Source organism: Candoia aspera, chromosome 6 (genome assembly GCF_035149785.1).
Source record: "Candoia aspera isolate rCanAsp1 chromosome 6, rCanAsp1.hap2, whole genome shotgun sequence".
Classification (NCBI taxonomy): domain Eukaryota; kingdom Metazoa; phylum Chordata; class Lepidosauria; order Squamata; family Boidae; genus Candoia; species Candoia aspera.
In genome coordinates, this window is record NC_086158.1 from 15,522,486 (window position 1) to 15,547,699 (window position 25,214).

The following is a 25,214-nucleotide window of genomic DNA, read 5'->3' on the forward strand; positions in this document are numbered from 1 at the left end:
ATAGAAGTGGATGCAACTTTTATTTACTTAATTGTGTTAGAATTTGTTTGCAAATCTGTTAAACAAAGCAAATTATATGTATATTTAAAGCATGCATATTGGATCCTATTGCATTTGACCAATTGGTTCAAGATAATAAATGCAGAAGTCTAGATGATTTGGTACAAAGAGGAAATTACAGAGTCTATAGCCACTGGAAAAAAAATTTAAAACCTTCAGATATCTTAGCAGTAAAACGGAGCTTATTTAATAATCTCTACAGAATTATATAGTTTATACATCATAAATAAGCCACTCCACATCACAAAGGCGATACATAAATCCTGTATTATAGTAATTTTATGTCTCTTCGCTCCATTCCTAGCTGCCATTTTACTCTGAATAAAAAGAAAGCAGCAGATGGTTATGTCTTGGCAGAAAAAAGGAAAACTTGACAGGCCTGCCACTCCCCCCGCCAAATTTTAATATATAATGCTAACAGTCATAAAACAACAAAACAAATCGGTGCTTTCTGTTTCTCCTGTAATTTGGGACAGAGGTATTGATTCAAATTGGGAAGTTTAACAGCATATCTATATTATAAATGTCCATTAATTCTATAATAGTTTGATGGACAGATCGCCATCTTCCTGCTTTACAATAGAAGCCTGGGGACTATAATTTGGAAACAGTGGCCAGAACTGTCTTTTACAAATCTGTAATGCCAGAGAATGACAATTCCTGGGGTCTTTAGAAAAAGGGGATAAACAATTGCTGAGGCCGCCAAGAAGGATGTTCATTAGTTAAGTCATTTTTAGGCATCAAGTATAGCTGAGACGCATACACGCACAAACACACATATACACACACCTTAATTCTATATGCATATTTCTGTCATAAATACATAAACAGACCTTTATGTTGGGCAAGCTGTCAGACAGCTTGTCCAACAGGCATTTTACAATATTACCACAGTGAAAATGTCCTTCTAGCAGGGTTTTCAAAGGGCATTTGTTGGGACTGAAGTAAAGGAACCAGCAGGCAGGAACTGGTGGGAAGAAGCTAAATCAATAAAAAGGAGAAATTTGGAAAGAAAAGAAGCAGCATTAGACAAGAGTGGAAAGGAAAGTCTATTTTTATAGAGTTGTGTCAGGTAATCCAAAGTAAGAATACAGAATTATAAAACCTATTAATTGTAATGTTAAAAATCAGGCTGGAACAAACCAAAACAGTCAATTGAAGGCCATAGTCAGTAGAAATCTTTTCTTTTTTAAGAGAAGAAATTGCAGGTGTTTGAACTGCATTCCAAGGCAGAGTCTGTTAAGAGGAGTTTGAAATGTCAGCAGTGTTAAGCGAGTTGAGTTAGAACAGGAAGGAAGATTTTAAAAAGAGATGTTAGAAATAGATACATTTTGGTATTTAGCACTGAATGCTGTTAATATGTCATAGTGACGATCAGTTAATACAATAATAACTTGGTTTTGACTGACAGTCTCAGCCTAATAAGACATTTTTGTATTATATCACTGGGTCACCGGAAAGCTGTGATTTCTGAAACCACTTTTTATTTCCTGTTTTGAAGTATGAACAACTTTTTGACAGTTGGTATGTAATAGAAAACAACAGTTGAAGAAACCCCTCAAAGTATTTATTTATAGGTGGTGAGGGAAGGGAAAGATATGGAGTTGAAGGTTGGTTGCTGAATGTAGTAAGAACGGTAAACGATGGAAGAGTATGCAGTAAGACTAAGATCTTACGTAAGATGTTCCCTTGGTGGTTTAGTGTATTTACAGAGAAATGTATGAGTATGGTTATATAGATTTTGTTTGTTTGTTGATTTATTTATTTAGCCACCCATTTTAGCAACTCTGGGCAGCTCACAACAATGAAACCGATAAATGAAACAATAATAAAACCGTAAAACAACAGAACAAAACCTGTCTGTCATGAGTATGGATGCTGAGCAGGAGGAGGCCCCTATCCAGGAGGGAAAACACATGTGTAGTTTAGAAACTTTGAGCTGTCATTCAAAGAAACTCAGAGCAGACCCGCCTTGAGTTTGGGGGTTTATCTGTGTGGGTTTCCCACGCTCCTTTGGTTTGGCAGGATTCTCTACCTACTAGAGCAGATAATAGATACTAGAGACCAAGTCCCTGTCTCAGTGTGGTTTTTTGCTCTAAGTCAGGACAAAACCCCTGTGCCTTAATTGTCCCCCTGGGATGCCACACAGAAGGCTCAGCTGCCCTCTTTCCATACTATCCTAACCCAGCGCCTCCAAAAAAAGCCAGGTCTTAATGGCCTTCCAACAGGTTGGGGGGGAGGGGATCTGTTGAATCTCCAGTGGGAGGGTGTTCCACAAGGTAGAGGCAGCCACGGAAAAGGCACATTTCTGAGGTCCCACTAGATGGCAAGATTTCAGGGAGGTGACCTGGAGCGTGCCCACCTCATCTGATCTAGTGGGATGGGCAAATACAAAGAAGTGGCTTCCGATCTTCTTTACAGCAGTTATAAATACAATTATAAATTTACCTCTTTCTCTAAAGTTACATCATGACTCTCTTCTTTCTATAATCTATCCTATCTAATAATCAAAACCATAAATCATAAGCTCATTTCTTTCTGTTTTACACAAAAAGTCCATAATGGGTTTCTGCACAGCAATAAACATAGATACTGTCCCATGTTAAACAACTCTTAAACCATATTCCTATTCTAATTTTTCTCCAGTTATACCATCAGCATCTGAAGCCTTACTATTTTTTAACGTTCTCACAGCATTTATGACATTTTTATCCATTTTTTTTCTTGGATACTGTCATTTATAGCATTCATTTCAGTCCCAGTCTCTGACATGTTCCTGTGGTACCATACAGCTTTCTAAGTATTCTTCCTGGTGTTACCTAACTTCAGTTTCATCCCAAATCTTTCATTACTGTATACACTCTTGGATAAGCCAAGAATTTTAGGGGGCAAAATGCACCCCAAAAATTGAGTTCGGCTTATCTGCAAGTATATATGGTAATACTTTTTTTTAAGTACCTGTATTTCCCGTATATACTCACGGATAAACCGACCCTCGAATTTTTAACCAAAATTCCATGAAAAATGTGGGTCAGCTTATCCATGGGTGGTTCATTTTTCATGGTATTTGGGTTCAAAATTCGAAGGTCTGCTTATATGTGAGTATATAAAATACTTCCATTTTTAATTCCATTCAACAGCTTTGGGGGTCCTAGTTTGGCCCTTTTTACCACTTGCAAACATTTGTGCTGAATTATTCATAATTAAACCTACACCTTCACTTCCCAATATGTATTCCTTAACTCTACCATACAAGATCAGATCACCTTAATTTCATCGTTCCCTTTTCTCTTAATCTCACAGACCTGTAATATATTTATTTCTCTTGTTTCCATTTCATGTGTTAATTCATGTTCTTTACCATTCACTCCTCTTACATTCGAAGTCTCAATCCTCCATATGCCATAGTCATCACCAGCTGAGCTAATAGATATTGCCTTCCACCTCCCATGGTGACTTTGGTCAATCAAGACTTTTACTTTTGCATTTTAGTAAGTTAAAGGAGGTGTAGACTAGGTTGCCAATCTTAGTCATACCTTTGCAACATTCAGCATTCCCTGCTAATGGTAAGGGTACAAAGCTGGTCAGTTTTGGTGCATTTTGGCCAGTAATGCTACAAGCATAACCAAAGCCCAGTTTTACCCCAATATGCGCAAGCTATTTTATGTAAACTAGGATCTCTAAACTAAAGATTACCTTGCAAGCCATCATACTGTTACTTACATCTCACCAGCTACATCTATAGTGTGTACTAACACTCAAGATTCAAAGGGTATTCTTAATACAGTATAAACATGGTTTATTAGGTAGAAACTATAATGCCGATACTGGGATATCAGTTTTCTAATTAATTTTTCAAATAATTATTTATACGTTCCTTGACATCGATTTTCACTGCCTCTATCACATGGCAAATTTAACATTTCCCACAAGTATCTCTGCAGGAGTTTGTCTGCTCTGCTTTGAGGAAGGTTGAACTTGATGAAATACTTGTTATTTATGTGAGTAGTTTCTCAAAAACCTCCTTTTCAGAACAAAGGCTTTTGCAATGATTAGCAAATCAAAAGTTTCTCTCCATATCTCATAATATCTTATTATTCTTGCAACTGCCCTTTGAGATAGTTCTTTTTCTTCTACCAAAGGTTACATGACAATGACTAAGACCTCTACAAATGCAGACTTCAATTCCAAATAATAACCATTTCCAGAATTGTGGGAGCTGACATCCACATATAAAGCTTTCACATAATGCTATGAGAACTTGGTATGCCTGGAAAACCATAAAAGGCAACTGTATGCAGTGAGAATGGATTAATTGAGAAGTGTATGTCGTAAGACAAGAAGACAGGGACAAGAATGAATGGTAGACAAATATATGTGGATTGAATACAAAAGTAAGCGGCCATTTTAAAATAAACATCTTGAGGTAATGCGTAAGGATCAGATCACAAAACAAATACATGAAGGAAGAGTGAATGGGTTGAGAGGATGGAGAAAACTGAGAAAGTTGTAGTTTGATGGAAGAAGTAAGGATGGTTTGTAAGGACAGAAAGTTGTGGAGAGATACAGTACTGTAAATAGTGTTTGTGTCATGTTCCCGTTCCGATGTTTATGGTTCCTCGTAACGTTTCACATGTCATATCTGCAGTTGCGTGCCTGCCTGGCCACGCTGGTAAATTTCCTTTGTGCTGACTTGTGATCTTCTGGAATGTATGTTTGGGTTATCTCTGCTGTTCAAGGTTACTTTCTCAGGCCGATTCTAACGGTTGCTAGCGTCTGGGGTGGGTGGTTGCTATGCTAGCCTGAGGGGAGGGTTCGCAACGGGAGCAAGGCTTTTTAAGTTTGTAATTGGCGCGCTTTTGCTCATTCTCAGCTTTCTTCGTACTTTGCATACTATTCATTCAATAAATTAGTTTTCTCTAGTAACTACTGATGAGACTCCTTTTATTGGAATAGGCAATCATTACAGTTTGTGTAAACTAGATTTAGCTAAATTTTCTTTCCTTTTAACTTCTGACTCAATTTCTTTTACTACTACTGCTTATTCTTTTGCTACACTTTGCATAAGAGAGTGATGGGTGTGTATGTGTATATGAAGCCACAAGTCTGGAAGATGCCCAAATTAGGGAAGGTAGGATTAAGGAGTTGGAGAATATTTGGAAGAATAAGAAAAGGGGAGTAGTATTTTGCTCTTGCAAAAATATTAACTTTTCAAATATTTAGTTCTTACTGATATAAGGAACCGCCCAGAGTCCCTCTAGTGAGAGGAGATAGGCATTTGACAAATTAGATAGATAGATAGATAGATAGATAGATAGATAGATAGATAGATAGATAGAGAATTGCATTAGATTATGTAGCTTCGGTGTACTAAAATAGCACAGTACTTTAGTTTGGGTTTCTCTTAAGTTGTGGGGTGCTCCTCTCTGACAGTGGGAAGAACAAAAATATGTATTTATGAAAGGCCTAAGTCTGCTGAACTTGGGGAATCAGAAGATCGGAAACTTATTCAGACAATATGGAAGAATCTTACAGAAATGGGGTGCTAAGAAGCCCATCCAATATAGTGGTAGCTCTCACATAAGTTGTACATCCCTAAAAGTTTTGTTACTTTTGGTTGTTTCTTTCAGAGTGATTTGTGGTCTTTAGGGATAACAGCCATCGAAATGGCAGAAGGAGCTCCTCGTGAGTATATCCCAATTTCATGTTTTATCATAGTTTGGATTGCTGCTTGCTAAGATTCATTATGCAGTGGTAGAAATTCCAATTCTGTGTGATAAGCTATATGCAAATATTCCCTAAGTAAAGATTTGTTGAATAAGGTGATGAATTCAATTCTGTCTGTTGTAATAGGCTCAAAGTACACATATAGACATGACTGTCATCATGTTGAGTGTTTGGCTAGATTTATTGACCAAGTAGACCACACAGTGAGATACTTTGAAACAAGCTAAATTTCTCCCCCTTCTCCTGTCTGTCATATTAAACTCACTTTTAATTACTAGTTCTATCTCTTTTAGTCTGTGTAAACATAGATACATTCTTATAATTGATATAGCAAAGCAGCTAAAAGAGTTACTGATAAATAAATACTTAGTTAGAATTTTACCAAAAACCCTAACCCTAACCCATACCAAAAAAGGGAAACACTAAAGAATGTTCAAACTATCGAACAGTGGCACTCATTTCACATGCCAGTAAGGTAATGCTCAATATCCTGCAAGGTAGACTTCAGCAATTCATGGAGCGAGAATTGCCAGATGTACAAGCTGGATTTAGAAAAGGCAGAGGAACTAGGGACCAAATTGCCAATATCCACTGGGTAATGGAAAAAGCCAGGGAGTTTCAGAAAAACATCTATTTTTGTTTTATCGACTATTCTAAAGCCTTTGACTGTGTGGACCATAACAAATTGTGGCAAGTTCTTAGCGGTATGGGGATACCAAGTCATCTTGTCTGCCTCCTGAAGAATCTGTATAACGACCAAGTAGCAACAGTAAGAACAGACCACGGAACAACGGACTGGTTTAAGATTGGGAAAGGAGTACAGCAGGGCTGTATACTCTCACCCTACCTATTCAACTTGTATGTAGAACACATCATGCAACATGCTGGACTTGAGGAATCCAAGGCTGGAGTTAAAATCGCTGGAAGAAAGATGAACAATCTCAGATATGCAGATGATACCACCTTGATGGCTGAAAGCGAAGAGGAACTGAGGAGCCTTATGATGAAGGTGAAAGAAGAAAGTGCAAAAGCTGGCTTGCAGCTAAACCTGAAAAAAACCAAGATTATGGCAACCAGCTTGATTGATAACTGGCAAATAAAGGGAGAAAATGTAGAAGCAGTGAAAGACTTTGTATTTCTAGGTGCAAAGATTACTGCAGATGCTGACTGCAGTCAGGAAATCAGAAGATGCTTAATCCTTGGAAGAAGAGCAATGACAAATCTCGCTAAATAGTGAAGAGCAGAGACATCACACTGACAACAAAGGTCGGCATAGTTAAAGCAATGGTGTTCCCCATAGTAACATATGGCTGCAAGAGCTGGACCATAAGGAAGGCTGAGCGAAGGAAGATTGATGCTTTTGAACTGTGGTGTTGGAGGAAAATTCTGAGAGTGCCTTGGACTGCAAGAAGATCAAACCAGTCCATCCTCCAGGAAATAAAGCCAGACTGCTCACTTGAGGGAATGATATTAAAGGCAAAACTGAAATGCTTTGGCCACATAATGAGAAGACAGGACAGCCTGGAGAAGATGCTGATGCTAGGGAGAGTGGAGGGCAAAAGGAAGAGGGGCCGACCAAGGGCAAGATGGATGGATGATATTCTAGAGGTGATGGATTCGTCCCTGGGGGAGCTGGAGGTGTTGATGACCGACAGGAAGCTCTGGCGTGGGCTGGTCCATGAAGTCACAAAGAGTCGGAAGCGACTAAATGAATAAACAACAACAACAAGAATTTTACCTCTGACATGAAATTGTTGGATGGCTGGAGACGTGACACTTAAATCAATTTTAACTACTACTTCCTATATCAAAGTCATGTCAAAGTGCATAAAACAACATTAAAAAGTAGAAAACATAATAATACAAATGTTGCATCAGTTAAAACATTTCCGTATCGAAAATTAAAATTCAACTCCTGTTTAGTCTTGAGAACAGAAAACGGGTGGGGGGATGAAAGAGAGGACAGTCTTCTTCAAGTACCTAATGGAGAGTCACGTTGAAGAAGGTCATCATTTTCTGTTGTCTTGGAGGGTAGCACACAGACTAATGGACCTAAGTTACAGGAAGGCAGATTCCAGCTGAATGTTAATAAAAAGCTTCTAAGAGTAAGAGCAGTTTGAAAGTGGTTACCTAGGGAATTAGTGGAATCATAAACTTGGCAGCCATCTGTTGAGGATGCTTAAATTCTTGTACTGAGCAGGGAATTTTGTTCAGTGACCTAAATAGCCCTTTTCAAGTTCATGATTCTTAGCATGGCTACTCTTTAGCTACATAGAAGAACCTGCAACAGCTGACAGTGATGGCAACTGCCTATGGGAAGAATTATCTACCTTAGGTAGTATTAAGATGCAAATCAGTGATTGGGTTCCCATATCACACTAAGCTATAGTTAAAGCATTATTTGTTAAATAAACCACAATAGGCAGAGATCATTAACCTCAAATGCAAGATTTATACAATATGCTAAGCAGTAAACAAGCAAACCATTTTATTTATTTATTTATTTGCAAGATTTATATGGCTGCCCAACTTGCATGATCATGACTGAAAACTGAAATTACAATTAAAACCAACAATGTCAACAAAAACAAAGCCAAAAATTGACAATTCCTACCACATATAATGGGGCCCCTTCAACACACTCTTCTCAGAGATTGGCTCTTCTATCCTGCCCAAAGCCCAGGAGAAAAACCAAGTTTTTAAAATCTTCCTAAAGGCTAACAGATTCAGGGCCAACTGAAATTCAGGAGAGGGGAGAGATGGATGCACTCTTCTAAACCTGAGACTGCTATAGGTCATTGACAAGTGCAACCAATGCTGTTTTGGCTTGCACCCAGATTGGAAAGGGTCCATGTAATCCATTTCTTCCAGACCTTTGGCGCTATGGCTGATCACTTTGTCAACAACCTTCTCTAAAAAGGGAAAGTTGGAGACAGGATGAAAATTGTGCAGCTCTGTTGGATCCTGCAATGACTTCTTGAAGAGGAGGAGGACCACCACCTCCTTAGGAGCTGGTGGAACCAACCACTCTCTCAAAGATGTATTTGCTACAATGGGAATCCAACCATACAACCCCTCCCTGGAGGTCTTAAACAACTAGGAAGAAAATGGATCTAGAGTACATGTGCTTGCACTGACAGCCCAAAGGACTGTGTCCACTTCCTCAGGACTAACAGGCTCATCCAAGGTAACCAATTAAGATTGTGCCTCAGTCAGCTCCATTGGAATTGCATAGGCAGAGTCCAACTCAAAGCAAATCTGAATGACTTTATCCACCAGGTGCTGAGAGTAGAGAGGCCCTGCCAGTGCTTCTGCAGCTTCTCTGTATCCAGGCAGGACCAGGTTGTCCTGAACAAGGCTTTAGCTGGCATTCAGCGAACACAGTAAGAGTGGTGAAATAATTATATTTTGCCAGTCTTATTGTCACCAGTTAGTCTTTTAGAAGGACCCATACCTGTGCTCAGAGTCACTCTTCTTCTTCTTCTTCTTCCAGTGGCCTTCTAAATATCCTTCTGCTGCTTTATCATTCAGAGATCCTCTGAAAAACAGGAGGGCTACTGGAATCCACAAGCAGAGGGAGTCCACACAGGCAAACTGATTGAAGGCCATCTTTCATTCCAAACAACAAATAAGTGGTGATTAAGGCCTCAGTCAAACTATGCATCAGAGCCTCAGGGATAACCTCCCTTATCTTACAACTAAGTGGGATCTGTGAACCTAGTCACTAAATTTATCTTCCTGCATCATATGAGAATCTTAGCCTAGCAGTGAATATCTTTACTAGAATGTTCTTCTTCTTCCATTATACTTGACAATTCGTTTAATGCTTTCTTTTTGTGATTTTTAGCCCTTTGTGACATGCATCCCATGAGAGCCTTGTTCCTCATTCCCCGAAACCCAGCCCCCAGGTTGAAATCAAAGAAGTGGTGAGTATATCTTTCTTCTGCTCTCCCTGTGTGCATGCTGTAAGAAGCCATTATACCTTACTTCCTCTTTATCAACTACAAGGATGAAATGCTTCCTGTTCAATTGGGGACAATGTGAGCCCATCTACAAGAATTTGAAAATCTTGTGGGAGTAGAAGATTTTTCATATTGGCATTGCAAACATTTATCATAGATTGCTGAGCACTGATAAACAAGGCAAAGAGAGGATCCAAACTTGGAAAATGTGGTCCCAAAGCACATCAGCCCTCTGCTCAGTGGCTGCCAGTTAGTCAATAAAACCAACAACATCTTTTCATTACATACTGAAGCCTGGCTTGGGAGAATCCTGAGCTTCTTCATGAGCCACTTTGACTCTAAGGAAGAATAGACTCTTAGAATGAGTCACACATTTACATGCATAGATTAATTAGGGGTTACAAGTCTGCCAGGATTCTATTTGAACTTGTGATTCAATCTGAGTTTGCAATTTAAATCAAATTGATTAGTTTCATTTCAAAGATTTGATTGGACAAAAATGCCTATGAATACATGGAGTCCACTGAATCTTCAAATTGATTTGAAAGCACCTCATTCTGTGTGACACGTCACATTACTTTGGCAATTCAGTTCAAAGAGAGTAGTTTGATTAAATTACCTTATGATGAAATATCTGTAGGTTGAGTTGCCCAATTAACAAGCCATTCAGGTGTAGGGACAATGCAGCCACCCTGGAAGACAGATATGGGATCCCCTTACCAACCTTTGCTCAGACTGAAGAAGCTGCTTTGACAAGCAGCAAAACATTTCTACCAAAAAGAAAGAAATCCAGTTGCCATGACTCAACCTACAGATAATTCCACCTGGATGACTGAGAATCTTCATCGACTTATGACAAAATCTTCAAAGTTTTGCATGACTCTAATTTTGATCATGACGTGAATCTCCATTTTCTGCGTCACTGGATATAGATCCTGCTTAGATTTATGCACCTTGTTAACATGGGTGTCCACAGGGTATGGTTTTAAAAAAAGTCAGTTTGGAGTTGGATGGTGCCTGTACTGAATTAAATAATAAATTAAATAATAAGTCAAAAACCAGATGACGTGATCAAATCTCCACCCATTTTTATGTGCATTGCACCTCTGATGCACATTGACAACAAGCAAAGCTTCTGTTGCACTTTCATGGCTGCCTTCTTGACCTTTTTTTTACCACTTTGCAGACACCCCACTTGTTAGCCTTCCACTTTTAATTTTCAAGCCTTAGTGATAGAGAGGAAAGCGACATTTAAAAATGCATTTTGTTCAGAGCACTTTAGTGCCTGTGGCTGTAAAGTCCAAGGAGAAGTGGTCTTAAGTAGGTTTAGACTGCTTTAGAGAATGTGGGAATGTCTGGCTTCAGCCTGCTCCTAAACCCTTGGGATGGAAAATCCTGAAGTTTGGAAGGAAAAAAGTTAGTATGCTGGCTGAAAACCTCATGGCAGCTGAAGATATAGAAGCTAAGTCAGGGAAATCCACTGATAAGTAGGGAAGAATTTGAAACTTTGGTTTGCAAACTTAAAAAAGAAAAAAAGGACCTACGAAGAAAATAGTTTTGTGTTGATTCTTGTCTCAACTTCTTCCTGACACTTTCAGATAGTTTTAATTTGTTTTAAGATGAATTATTTTTGTTCCTGTTTTTCACGCAGTCAGCCTAACATCAAGATGCTCTTGTTTTGGAATAGTTTGCAGGGCCCCTTTTGTCATTGTTTTGCTGCAAGTCCATTTGTAGTTAGTTATGCCAAGCAGTTGTGAAGTATAATGGCTGTTTTTCTGTACCAGGCTTTGAAGGCTTGTGGGGTATAAATGTGTGTATGTGCATTTGGTAAACCAAGTCTGAGGTTCTGTCTTACTATCGATCATCAGGATATGAGTAAAAGAAAAACTGAGTGAGGTGGTAGTATCAGCCTAGTCGGCAGTGATGTCCACGGGATCCAGCACTTCCATAAAAATGACAAAAGCATCTGGTGCCACAGCAATCAAGCTCTACCTCTTTTTAATGCGCATGGAATATTAGAATGCATATACAAAATGGACAGAGCTTATGCTGAATTGCCATGAAATGGTTTCATCACCCTCCACCCCCCTGATGCATCTTTTAATGGGAAATTCTTTGGCCATTGCAGAGGCCTTCTGTTAATAATGTAAGATCAGGCAGATCAAGTCAGGTCCATCATTCATTGTCTATCAAAGTTCCCCTGACATTTTGCTGCTAGCCTGAACTCCTGAAAACTCTAGCACGTGGCTTCTTGAATCTGGTAATAAAGGATTAGATGCAGTGCATTTATTTCATTCAGTGTATGTGGGAAATGTGTTTCCCCTGTGTTTATAATTGTAAAAGATATGTGTGTGCTATAAAGTGGAAACGTGCTGTATCTGTAAGGTAAAATTGCAAAAATGATTTGTCGAACATTGAATGGCTACAACTACAATTACCAAAATTCCCAGTCAAACTGGTCAGTTGCGTTTCTGGGGGCTGTAAATTCCAATCCATCAGGAAGGCATCAGATTGGTGCAGAAATACCACATCAACATGAATTGAAATGCAATTTCTATGCATTCTCTCTCTCTCTCTCTCTCTCTCTCTCTTTCTCTTTCTCTTTCTGCTATCTTGGCCAGTTTGATAGTTGATGCTGGCTCTGTCTGAACTGTGTTTTGCAAGTAGTCAGTTGGGAATAATGTTGCAGCAATGCCCAGCCTTCATTGAGAAGGGACCCTGTGGTGGGTTCGGAACATTAAACGTCCTCCTGCACTGAACAGGGGGTGAATTTGACCACCTGTGAAAGCAGCATGGGACGTGGTGCAAATTCATAGCTCCAGACCCTCACAGAGGTCCTTGCAATGCATAAATTTTTACAATACCCCTTCTCAAACATAAATGTACTTACCAGGAGAAGGCCTTTTGCTAGAAGTAAACATCTTATTAAAGCATTCTTACTCCAAGATCTGGCTAGCACTTTCTATTAATTGTGGTTATTTACCTACACAACCTTGTAATTATGCTTAGAAGAAGTATCTGCTCTAGAGTGATACTCGTAAGTCTTGCAGATAAGCAGCATTCTTTGCTAAATTAATGGCTTAGAGGACCAGACTCCCTTTCTGTGTGTATCTGTGTGCATGTGCATAGTGCATTCAGATTTTTATTTGAGCCTGTGATTATAATTTGACTGACAGCTGCTACTGTTAGGCAGATTGGTGTCGGGAGTTAATTATTTCATTTTTGCATTCAGAAATATATCTATTACATATAGGCAATCATTACAAAAGTTGGAGCTGTTTATCATATGGATTATATAAGAATAATTTAAAAGAGAATTCAACTCTATGGCAACTGGGTCTGCAGAGTTTGCACAAAATGTTTGTTTTATCCAAACAGATGACGTAAGCTATCTGATGCCTCTTGAGCTGTTTTGGACTGTCAAGGTTGAACTCAATTATTTTGATGTTCTGAAAATATATTTACCTGTGGTTTGAACAGGTGGAAGCTGTCAGTTTAGCTGTATGGCACAGGCATAGGAGGATCCATTTCGCACTCTCTCTTTTTGTCTCTGCCCTTTGAGCCTCTGTTTTTCAAACAGCCTTTCCAAATATTCTGAAATCGAGGTGTGAGGTTTTTGTTGTATATCAGTAACAGACAAGGTAAGATCTATGAGCAAAAAATGCCTTCAGGTGCCTCCCTTGGCATGCACCAGATACTTGGTTCCACCTAATATTTTTAATCTTGTATCGTTGGAAGAGAGAGCCCGTTTGGTGTAGTGGTTAAGGCATCAGGCTAGAAACCCAGAGACTGTGAGTTGTTGTCCCACCTTAGGCACAAAGCCAGCTTGGTGACCTTGGGCCAGTCACTCTCTCTCAGCCCTAGGAAGGAGGCAATGGCAAACCACGTCTGAAAAACCTTGCCAAGAAAAATACAGGGACTTGTCCAGGCAGTCTCCAAGTATCGGACACAACTGAATGGATTAAAAAAAAAAATCATTGAAAGATTTGAAGGACCAGCTGCAGACAGCTGTCCAGGACAGCTTTCTCCAGCTGTCCTGGAGAAAATACATTTATGTGGTCACTAAGAGTTGAAACCAACTTGATAGCTCACAATGAATGAATTGATCAATCTGCATCATCTTTGCATACAGCATGGTCGGCAATATTTATTTAAGAACATTGTTTTATTGTATTTTATTTAGTATTTATTCTTGTTTTATTGTAAACTGCTGTGAGTTACTCTGAGTGAGATGGGCGGTGACTAAATTTGAAATATAAATAAATCAATAAGTGCCCCCAGGGTCTCATGCAACTTCCAGTGTCCCTTGAGACCTGTCTTATTTTGATTACTGAAAATATATAGTACAATTTCCTGCATTTTGAGGTGGGATGCCCATGAAACTATAGTGTAAATCCTAAAACAGGCATATCTCCCTGAAAACTCCCCACCAACTCATGCCCTTTCATGTGTGGGATGTGGTTCCACCTGTAATCCATGGCCTTCAAAAGTTGCCAACTCCTGATTTACTATGGGATAAATGTCACAAAAGGACCCATAAGAATTGAAAGTCTGCCTCCTTTATGCAGCTTTTACCAAAACAAAAAGCAAACTGCCTCTAGGTGTCTTACCACAAAACTAGTTGTTAAAAAGAATAAAAGAGCACTAACAAATTACATTGTGGTGTTTAGTTGTCTTCTTTAAGGAAGGGAGATAATTTTTTTATAGAAGCAATCATTTAGTTATAAGCTCTCTGAGGAAATGTCTCCCCTCACAAATATATTGAGCAGGGCAAACATAGCATGAATAATTAAATGTCCCTACTGAGGATCTAAATTTCATGATCTATGTCCATTGCTGTTGGTTGGAAATTTGTAAAACCAAACCTCCATGTAAAAACATGTATTTAGAATTAAAAAAACAAAACAAGAGTAGGCTCAATTTGTGTGATTTTTTGAGCTCTGTGAACCTGAGTAGCCTGCCTAAACTAAAAGGTCTGGCTCACAATTTTCATAGCACTGAGTAAGCATGCCCCAACTTTGCAGGCTGAATCTACCAGCATCTTTCTTCTCCAGAGTCCAGCTGAGACAGAAGCACATTTGCAAGCAGTCCAGTTCAAGTGCCTGCAAATCTAGTTTTGTGCTTGATACCGACAGTGTAATTGTGGGGTGAATCTTGAGTCTCCTCCACACAGCCCTTACAAACAGAGTGGGGAAAGGATATGATTTTTGGCCCTGATCCTGTACTCCACCCTGTTAGAAAAAGGAACATCAAGCAGATATAAAGATACCATAGGTGCAAGTGGTAGAGCAGTTGGTTTCCATGCAGAAAGCCCCACATTTAGCCCTGACATATTCAGGGAGGGCTACAAAAAATATTGGGGGGGGAAAAGAAGTCACAGCCAACCAGCATAGATAATAATGCTGAGTTACATGAACTAATCATCTGTGTTGGTGTTTTAGACTAATGAGATCCAGCTATTGGCTAACAAAAGAACTGGATAGTTCAAGTAAAACTCATATTATGGATTATTTCAGAACACCAGCAATTAGTGGTATGCAGAATGTTTCAAATTTGAACCATTTCTAGAAATTCAGTGTGGTTAGCGAGGTAGCTTCTACTACTGTTTAAATTAATCTTAAATTGTGATGTGCAATAGAAAACAGACAAATGTTCTTTAGGGATCATCTGCATATTTATTTTCTGTTTGGATGTGGTGTTATAGATTACTTGGCACTGTCAAGGTTATCCAATATTTTATTGTAGATGAAAAGTTGGAAAGTGAACAAAGCCACAATTTATAGATTTTTATGACTGAATTTTTGCAAGGGCCTTGGAGTGAAGCCAGACCTGAATCTAATATATTCTTTGTAGTTTGAAGTGGAATTCATCATTAGAAAATACAGTGGCAAAGTATTACACTCACCTACCTTTCCAGTTCATTCAAAGGTTCCTCTGAAGCAGTAATAACACTTTACTGAAGATATTGTTGACCTGTTTTCCCATTTACACATGTTCATGCATGCATCTAAACAGGGCAGTCAGTGCAGCTTTCTAAAACATTGTCCCTTTGGGTTCCATTGTAAATACATGGACATGTTTAAGTTTCCTGTATCAGTAGCAGCTGAATTTGTTAATTGTTTCTGTCACTGGTATTATATCTCTGATTTTTTTTTTTTTAATCGTATGGCATAGCAGTTTGGTGTTCATGCTGCTTTTTCTTGCTGGGAAATCCTTGTGAGGTCCAGCAGCCAGATGTGTAGACTATTTAGCTGTGACTAGTCACATTGCCCGGGGTGCACCACGAGGAGGCTAGTCTACATTGCACCGAGTTGGGCTGAGAGAGGGTGACTGGCCCAAGATCACCCAGCCGGTTTTCGTGCCTCAGGTGGGACTAGAACTCACAGACTCCTAGTTTCTAGCAGGAAAAGAAACCTCCTTTTGAATGAGCATGATGTATGTGCATCTTCCCAGGAAAAGGATATTGAATAGTTACTTTTTAGCATCCTTCGTCCTCCTGTTTTCCCCACAACAACAACCCTGTGAGGTGAGTTGGGCTGAGAGAGAGAGGGACTGGCCCAGGGTCACCCAGCCGGCTTTCATGCCTAAGGCAGGACTAGAACTCTCAATCTCCTGGTTTCTAGCCCATTGCCTTAACCACTAGACCAAACTGGCTCTCTGTATCTCTGATGGTCCATTTACACATAAAAATAGTTGTCCAACCTTTGTGTGGGAACCAGCCCATTGATTCACATCTGTCTGCACTCATTTTCCTTCCTGAGTGTGAGTAAATAGGTCTTTTATGTAAGAGAGTAGATCTGTTCACATTGTTTATTTCATCTGCTACTGCATATATTTATTTCTTTATCCAAATTAGTATACTGAGAAAAGCAACTACTGGAAGATAAAACTTACTGTCTTGTGCTATGAAAAAAATTGTGTCTCTACCTGCTGGCTTTCAGTGCTAATTTGTACTAACTGTCTTATTTGCCAAGTTTGGTGAATCTGTGTTCACTCATTTCTGTTTCATAACAGAATAAAATAGAATTAGGTCCCAGTTTTTAAAAAGAATAACATTGGTTGGGTATAATTCACATATTTTGAAGAAAAAAAGGAAAGGAGAGCCACAAATTCCAGAAGAAAACAATGCTGTTCACAGCAACAACTGGCAATTTATATATGGGAAGCAATTTATCATGATGGTTGTATATCGTTTCCAAATGCAGAGAAGAGTACCAGTTCCTGAGAGGTGGGATGAATATTCTTAAATAGAATACTTGATATGTCACTTTCAAAGAGGTTATATGCAATTATAGTGAATAAGTTTATCATTTATCTCTTTTTATTCATAATATTATAGAGTTGGAAGGGATCTCAACATAGGGCCTAAGGTCCTGTGTTTCTATTATGATCCTCATTGCTGAACCAGTTATCTGCTCCTTTTTAGAGTGGTATGTTTAGGTCAATGAGAACATGAAAGGTCTATCACATCTGTCCCATTTCACATACAACAAAGGAAGGTGTCTTGTTTCCATGAGAAAAAAAATGTTGGGGAGCAGGGGGCACTTGCAGAAAGTGACATCACTTTACAGTCACCTTGACTCTGATGGCTGGAGTGCTCTGCTTCAAGGTGGTATCTGGATCTGAAGGATTGAACTGCTCCATCGCAGCCCCTGTAATCAAGGCATTTTGAGGGCATGTGGTATGTTGCAAACATTTTGTTTTGCAAAATAGTCTCAAAAGGGTACTTCAGGCTAGTGAATAATTTCCTTTCCACCGCTTATCTTTTCTACAGCTGGCTACTGGAGGCATTTTGTGTTTCTGACTCTGGAACAAGAAATTATGGGAATGGAGAAATGGGTATAGAAATGGGTATAATGTTACACTGAAGGGTCCTAAGGCACATGAGGGCAGAAAGAGGGAAGATTGTTAGGTTGGGTGATAGAAAGAGGAGGAAAAGGAACATAAGAAAGAGGTAAATTTGACTTATTATGTACAACCTAGATACGACCTTCAGAGACCAATTATGCTCACCACAAATCAAAATCCAAGCCAGTTATGAATTCCTTGCTCACTTAGCCTTCCTAGTTCCTTCCTTTTCTTTATACTGGAGTTACAGCATGATTGTCAGGGTCAGTCTCGCTTCGCAATAAGACACAGACTCACTTAATGGGTATTAAGGATTTCTGGTTTATGGGAATGATGGCTGACAGAACGAAAAACAGGAACGGGGGTTGTGGTGTGGAGGTGCCCCTTTTATACCCTCTCGTAGGGCCCCGGGCTCCTCCACCCTTCATTGTCCCAATCCCTCTTGATGGGATCCTTGATGGCTGCCTGGGTGTTTTCCCGGTGTCTTCCTTTGTCCCCTCAAATCGGGAGTGTCCTCCAGGGCACCAGGTGCGGCTTATCTCTGCTCGTCCGATGTCCTCCTTTTCAGCCGTCTATGGGTCCATGGGTGTGGGTGCTTTGGGTGCTTGTTTTAATCCCTGGTTTAATTATCTTCTTCCTCTATTCCTTAATGATCACAATCTACGTTGTGAGGCTCTTTTGTGCCTTGCAACGAGGTCATGACAATGATCCTGTATGTATTACAGAAGCCTACTGAACTTGATGGGTCTTCCTTACAGCAAAAGCACAAAGAGCCTTAGAAAATAAAATTGTTTAGCCAAGATTCTTCAGCAGGATTTCCAAAATTGTCTGAGACCCACTTAGTTCCCAGCTAATTTGATAAAAGGTTGGAGGAAAATTCCTCAACTTGCTGACCTAACATACTCAAAGAATAGGTGGTCTTTGTGGAGTCCTTGGTGCTCTCTGAGCCTTGTTGTTTTCTTGCAGATGTTTCATTGCCAGACTAGGCAACATCTTCAGTGCCTAGACTAGGTGGTCTTCTCATAGCAACTCCTTTTAACTTTCTCTAGGGCCAGCAAAACCTTGCCTCATAAATATTAACCTAACCCTTTTCTGCGTATCTATCCCTGATTCTCTGATTTGATAGGTCAAAAAAATTCCAGTCCTTCATTGAAAGCTGCCTGGTAAAAAATCACGGTCAGAGGCCAACCACTGAACAGCTGATGAAGCACCCGTTTATACGAGACCAGCCAAATGAAAGGCAGGTTCGCATCCAGCTCAAAGACCACATTGACAGGACTAAGAAAAAACGAGGAGAGAAAGGTAGGTTAAAAAATTGCTCCAAGTACCAGCGGTGAAAAATTACCTTGGTCCGTGGATATGGAACATAAAAGTGCACACATTGTGGTAAACATTTCTCTGTGGGAGGAGCAAAGCAATAAAAAAATAAAACCTCTGCCAGTATTCTGGGGGCTCAGTAACCCCATGTATCCCTCATTTTTTTTTTAGTAGCTAGAACATCTGACTCTTAACCAATTTTAGAGTGGGGTGAAAATAGGAGAAGGGGGTGCTATATATGACATATGAACTTGTGGAGAAAAGGTGGGATGATCACAAATCAATAAATAAAATGGTGTCAATGGTTAGAGATCAGATATATTTTGGTTTGCTTGCATTTAAGTGCAAAAAACAGTAAGACGTGTGCTTAACATTGATTGAACTATTCATTTTTAGTGCAGATGGATAACTTTTCATTTCATCTCCTGTTTTGTTCGGTTATATGGAATATTTTAGAGAAATGATAAACCACCTTTTTATTATTCTGCCGTGGGGTGTATCTAATGGTTCATAGAATTTGATTGAGACAATGCAAAAAACATTCCAGAGTTTTTTCCTAGTTTATTCAAACTATTGACGAAACACAGTAAAAGCAGCTTCATTTCTTTAGCCTCAAGCTTTGCAAATACAATTTACAGTCACCTAATTGCTCTGTATACCATTGCAAAAAGTTTAACTCTCCTTCAGATAAGACAGTGTTTCAAAAGTACAAGTGAGATTATTTTTTTCTGCACTCCAATTCTCCCTTTAAATATGAGTGTATGTTAGTTAATAGCTGTAGTATTGTTTCCTTCAGTTTTTTTTCCTTCTTGATTATATAGTTTTAGTAAATAACATTATTACTTTACTATTGTTTATTTTTGATGTTATGTAAATATATTGAGAGCTCTTGCACCAAAGTCAAATTCCTTGTATGTCTAGTCATACTTGGCCAATAAAGTATTTTATTTCTTGCCCTCAAACACTTCATGATTTTTGGTTCACTCACAAATTAACAAGCTTTCAGACATGAAACTGCTGCCTAATCCATTTTAGAATCACTATCCACCTTTTTCTGGATTAAAATAATCAGCCCATCTTCAACAGTCACTAGAATTGCCTACTTTCCTTTAAGTCATTGTAGGTGCCAACTACCACCTCCATTTGCTAGCTTCTCCTTCCCACAGTTCTCTCTGAAGATGTTTTAAAACTCTACCTCTGATGCTAGTATGGCATCCGATACCAGTACAGGCCCATCCTTCTGCCTTCTTTTCCTGTGAAAATTGAATCTTATAAATCTAAACTAAGGGCTATTCTCAGCTCCCATCAGCAAAGCAAGTAAAAACTACTTTTTTGTCTGTGTGCATGGATGTATGAAAAGCCAGCAAGAAGCTATGTTTGACCACAGACTCATCACATATCATTTTTATTTATTTATTTAATTTATTTTCTATCCCACCTTTTTTAAAATAACTCAAGGCACGGAACATACCTATTACTCCTTCCTCCTCCTGTTCTCCCCACAACAACAACCCTGTGAGGTGAGTTGGGCTGAGAAAGAGTAACTGGCCCAAGGGCACCCAGCCGGCTTTCATGCCTAAGGCAGGACTAGAACTCTCAATCTCCTGGTTTCTAGTCCATTGCCTTAACCATTAGACCAAACTGTATTTAATTAATGTAATACTTTAAAGTTTTCAAAAGAGTAGGATTGCTGTCATTTAAACAGATCCATAATATGACAGACTGTTAACAGAGAAAGTCTTCTCAATGAATGCATTTCTAGTTTACTAACTTTACTAACTGTAAAATACTTGGAATTAACACACTGTAATCCCCATTCTTGTAAAAGCAGTATGTAGTGGGGGGGGAGGTTTCCTCCTTTTCCTTCCTCCTTTAGTATCTGACACAAATCATACCTCATTTGAATTACTGTATATTAAGCAGATGTGAGAATGGTGTTAAACATCTTTTGTGAGGAAAATGGAAGATTATATCCCAGGGATGACAAATAATTGGATAAATACAAACTGTTATAGTTAGCCAACAGAGGTTTCTACATCTGAAAGGAGGAAATATAGAATGAAAATATATTAATCCTGAATATTATTCAGAGTGGCCAGAAGTTTTAGCATAACAGTATAAAGATAGAAAACAGCCTATTCTTCTGTCAACCCAATAAGCTGTTTGTTTCACCTACTTCATCTATCAGTAACACGTTTTCAGGGAAAGATATTTTCTAACCACACAGCCAGATTATCCTATTTTCTGGGTTCTCAGTAGTACCATGTTGGCTTGGAAATTCTGGGAACTGAAGTCCACACAACAGGAAGGCACCTTCATTGGGGTAGGTAGGCTTAATGCAGCACAGTATCCTGTTTGAAGAATCACCCTAGTGTGCACTCCCTCTCCCTCTCACTTGCCTTTTCCCTATTTCATTCGTTCTTTCAGCTGGTTTGGTGAATTTCAAGGTGAGGACAGATCAGTCCTGAAATAATTTATAATGAAAAGAAAGTTTTCTTTCTCCACCAGAACCTCAGTGGCCTTTATTTATCAGAAAAATTAATGGTTTTCATAGAGTATATTGACTTTTGCTTATATTCCTAGATGAGACAGAATATGAGTACAGTGGAAGTGAGGAGGAAGAGGAAGAAAATGACTCTGGAGAACCCAGGTAATGCACATTTTTTTGTGTCTGGCTATGTTCCCATCTCTTGTGTGTTCAATAGGGTTATGCTTAGCTGCAGACAGAACGTAAGTGTGTAGCAGAAAAATTCATCAGATTTTTCATTAGAAAAATTCGCTCTTCAAATTTGGAAGGTGGTTCAGTATTTCTCTCTAAAATTGGATTGTTACTTTGCCGTACCTCTTCCTCTGATTCACATCCCTTAGCCTTATACAAACCTTGCTATAAGACAGAAATGAAAAAAAGGGGGGGAACCTTTCCTCCTGTAGGTGATGTAATATTCCTATGGCGGTGGAGGGAGGCAGAGTAAGGAAGAAATGTTCAGAGTTTGAGTGAATAAAAAGCCTTCTGTTTTGACTGTGGAAGAAGTCTAACGCTCAAAAGATTCTTGGATTGAGGTCAAGAGATTTTAATATGTAGCCTTATACCAGAACTTCAGCTCCGTTATCCCTATTACAGAAAATCCCAGAGAATACTTGACCAGCCCAGCTATGATTTGCAGGAAAACCAAGAGATGAAAGTTTTCACTAATTCCTCCTCTAAGGTTGCATGTGAGAGCTTGCTTCAGGAAAAAGCTATCTGCATATAGAAATATTGCCCATAAGAGAGAAGGCTAGCGTAAACTGTATGCTCCCCCATACATGAAATCTATACATACTGAAAGAAAGCTTTTTGTCCAGTAGAATTCTGAGTCCAGAAAAAGCTTTTATCACTTGACTCCATTGTATTTCTGCACTGGGCATGAAATGGTAACAAAGGCTGACACAATGAAATAAAACCTCAGCTGAGCTGTAATTACCGGCAGATACTTCGTGTTCTTAAATTCGTATATTGTATGAAAATGAATGGGGAAATGCTAGTCTCTGTGGCTAAGATATATGATTTAACTGTAATGATATCAGTAACAAGTTTGAGATGTCAGTTTTCAAAGGTTTCACAAATTAATTTCCCACATTTGATGGATCTGTGTTAAAAGAGGAGTTTTTGAATTCCTTATGGCAAAAGGGAAACTCCCTACCCTCAACCTCTGATCCCAATTATTCCTGACTCAACAGACTTACATTCATTCCACTTCTTTCACGACTATCTGATGCTCACTTTTGTTCTCTGTTTATTCTCCATTTTGTTCTTTTTTATAGAATAGAAAGATGGATGGAATGTCTGAAAGATAGTTTAGGTGATATGTGTTTAGGGATATAATATTAAACAGGAACTATAAGGATTGCATTTAATGTCCCATAATGAGGAGGGGGCTTTTTCCAATCTAATTTCATAAGATGAATTTGCCATGTAGACTGTACAGATAGGTCTTTCCCAATCTGGACACTCTTCATGCTTATGGACCTCAATTCTCTGCCAGTCACCCCATATCTATTATTTTATATGCAGATGATGCAGCCATTCTCTTTATATCAAATATTGGGCTCCATATGTGTCTTGGAGTATTATCAGCCTAGTGCAATCGAGAATGCTTCAAAATAGATCATTCAAAAAGAGAAGTCTGGGAATTTTCAAGAAAATGCTTTAGTCCCTCATATAGATGAATGATAAATGGAAGAACTATTGAGCAGATGAAATATTTCAAATAATTAGATAATGTATATACTTGCATATGAGCCCATCTGCAGATAAGCTGACCCTCCAATTTTTTACCAGAATACCATGAAAAATTTGCCACCTGAGAATAAGCTGACCCTTGAAATTTTCATATATTTTAATATTCACAATTGGCTTATCTGCGGGTGGTGCGTTTTTCATAGTATTTTGGTTAAAAATTTGAGAGTCTGCTTATTCACAGTTGAGCTACAGGCAAGTATATACAGGATATACAGGTACTTTTTAAAAGCTGAGGGAAAAACCTGTTGTATATACCTGTGGATAAATCCATCCATGGAACCACCAAACCCAATTTTTTGGGTGTATTTCAGCACCTAAAATTCTTGGCTTTTCCGCAATAATTTTAATCTTCTACCTGATGAGGCAACCAAGAAAGGGAGCTATCTGTAAGGTGCCAAAGATTAATTTAGCAATGACTAAATACCATTAGGCTATTTGAGGCCAAAGTTCTGGATATGTTGCTGGATAGAATCCAAGTGTATGTCTATAAGATCTCAATTTTGACTCTATACAATCTAAATTTCTAAAACAATAGCATGCATCCCTTCTCCACCCTATGAAGGCAAATTAACCAAGATCTGATGTATTGTGGTCTGTCAATACCAGTTATACTTACCTTAGGCCTCAATAAAACCTTAGCAGAATTCAAGCAGAGGTGTTTGACACTTAGATGTTCAGTTGGTTAGCGCCAAAATTTCCCATCTTTATTACAGTAGAATTGCCCTATCCTCCTGTACTCTTCCTGGCTATTTTTTAAAGATCATGCATGTTCCATGTATAGGAGGTTTTTTTCCTCTGGCCAAATCAGTGTGCTACCCATCAGCCACAACTGGAAGATATTTCAACCTCCCATATGAAAATTGTATTTATATATGTTCAAATACAGAGATTGAATTTGTATTCCATCTTCTGTTAAAGTATCTATATGCAGTGGGAGTTGGAATTCTTAACTCCGGTTATTAGAATTTTTAATCTCCCTCATGATAAGGAAATCACAGTTTCCTTTGAGTGACCAATTTTTAGATGTATCAAGGGTGTGGCAAATTTTTATCTTTAGCCTTAACTTACAGGAATCAACTGGTGGCTTCCTTCCTTCCTTCCTTCCTTCCTTCCTTCCTTCCTTCCTTCCTTCCTTCCTTCCTTCCTTCCTTCCTTCCTTCCTTCCTTCCTTCCTTCCTTCCTTCCTTCCTTCCTTCCTTCCTTCCTTCCTTCCTTCCTTCCTTCCTATAATTTACATACAGAGTGTACCAAAAGGCAGGTCCATAGACAATTTATCATAAAATTACATTTAATGTTCAAATTGGTTGCCATTTTCTTCTAAACACTTCCTTACTTGTTTGACTCAAGAACTTTGAACATTCCTAGGTACAGCAACATTTTCCCTGAGAAAAATATGAATTAAGATAATTAAGAAAACATGTGATTGGCCTATGGGGCCTGACTTTTGATATACCATGTATATGAATGTTTGACTGCTGTATATATTTCAGTGTTTGCTGTTTTGAACCAAATAAATAAATAATCCCAAAATTTTCAAGAAAGCCCAACTTCGAATTTTGGGAGTTGAAGTGCACAAATCTGGAAGATATCTAAGTTGGGGAAGCCTCAAATAGATCTTTCGGCATGAGTAGTGTTGACTACCAGAAAAGTGGGAGGGATTCGAGAACCTTCATGTATTGAGTGTATACGTGTTGCTGGACTGATACAAGTTTGTCTCCCCGGTAAAGCTCCATCCTAAATCTGCCTGGAGAATCAACCTTAAGGCGGGATTTTTTGCGGCTTCAGCTTGCAAACAAGGAACGCTCGGAGGCCCTCCGTCGGCAGCAGCTGGAGCAGCAGCAGCGTGAAAATGAAGAGCACAAGAGGCAGCTTCTGGCAGAACGTCAAAAGAGGATTGAGGAACAGAAAGAGCAGAGGCGGAGGCTGGAAGAGGTAATGGCTTTTATGCTTCGGGCTGGTGAATATGTGTGGTTTTCACAAGGGCCCCCCAGTTTGTACCCATTTTGCTTTAACAATCTTTA

General features: G+C 38.9%; 1 protein-coding gene across 2 annotated transcripts in view; it reads left to right on the top strand.

Annotated features, from left to right (window-relative positions):
• The window catches only part of TNIK (TRAF2 and NCK interacting kinase), a 295,901-nt gene that overhangs the window by 192,944 nt on the left and 77,743 nt on the right, over window positions 1-25,214 (top strand). For both annotated transcript variants that reach the window (XM_063306445.1, XM_063306444.1), the window contains exons 8-12: window positions 5,691-5,745; window positions 9,635-9,713; window positions 18,724-18,899; window positions 21,498-21,564; window positions 24,921-25,125. In XM_063306445.1, the coding sequence (XP_063162515.1) occupies window positions 5,691-5,745; window positions 9,635-9,713; window positions 18,724-18,899; window positions 21,498-21,564; window positions 24,921-25,125 (582 nt within the window). The remainder of the gene's footprint in view (window positions 1-5,690; window positions 5,746-9,634; window positions 9,714-18,723; window positions 18,900-21,497; window positions 21,565-24,920; window positions 25,126-25,214) is intronic.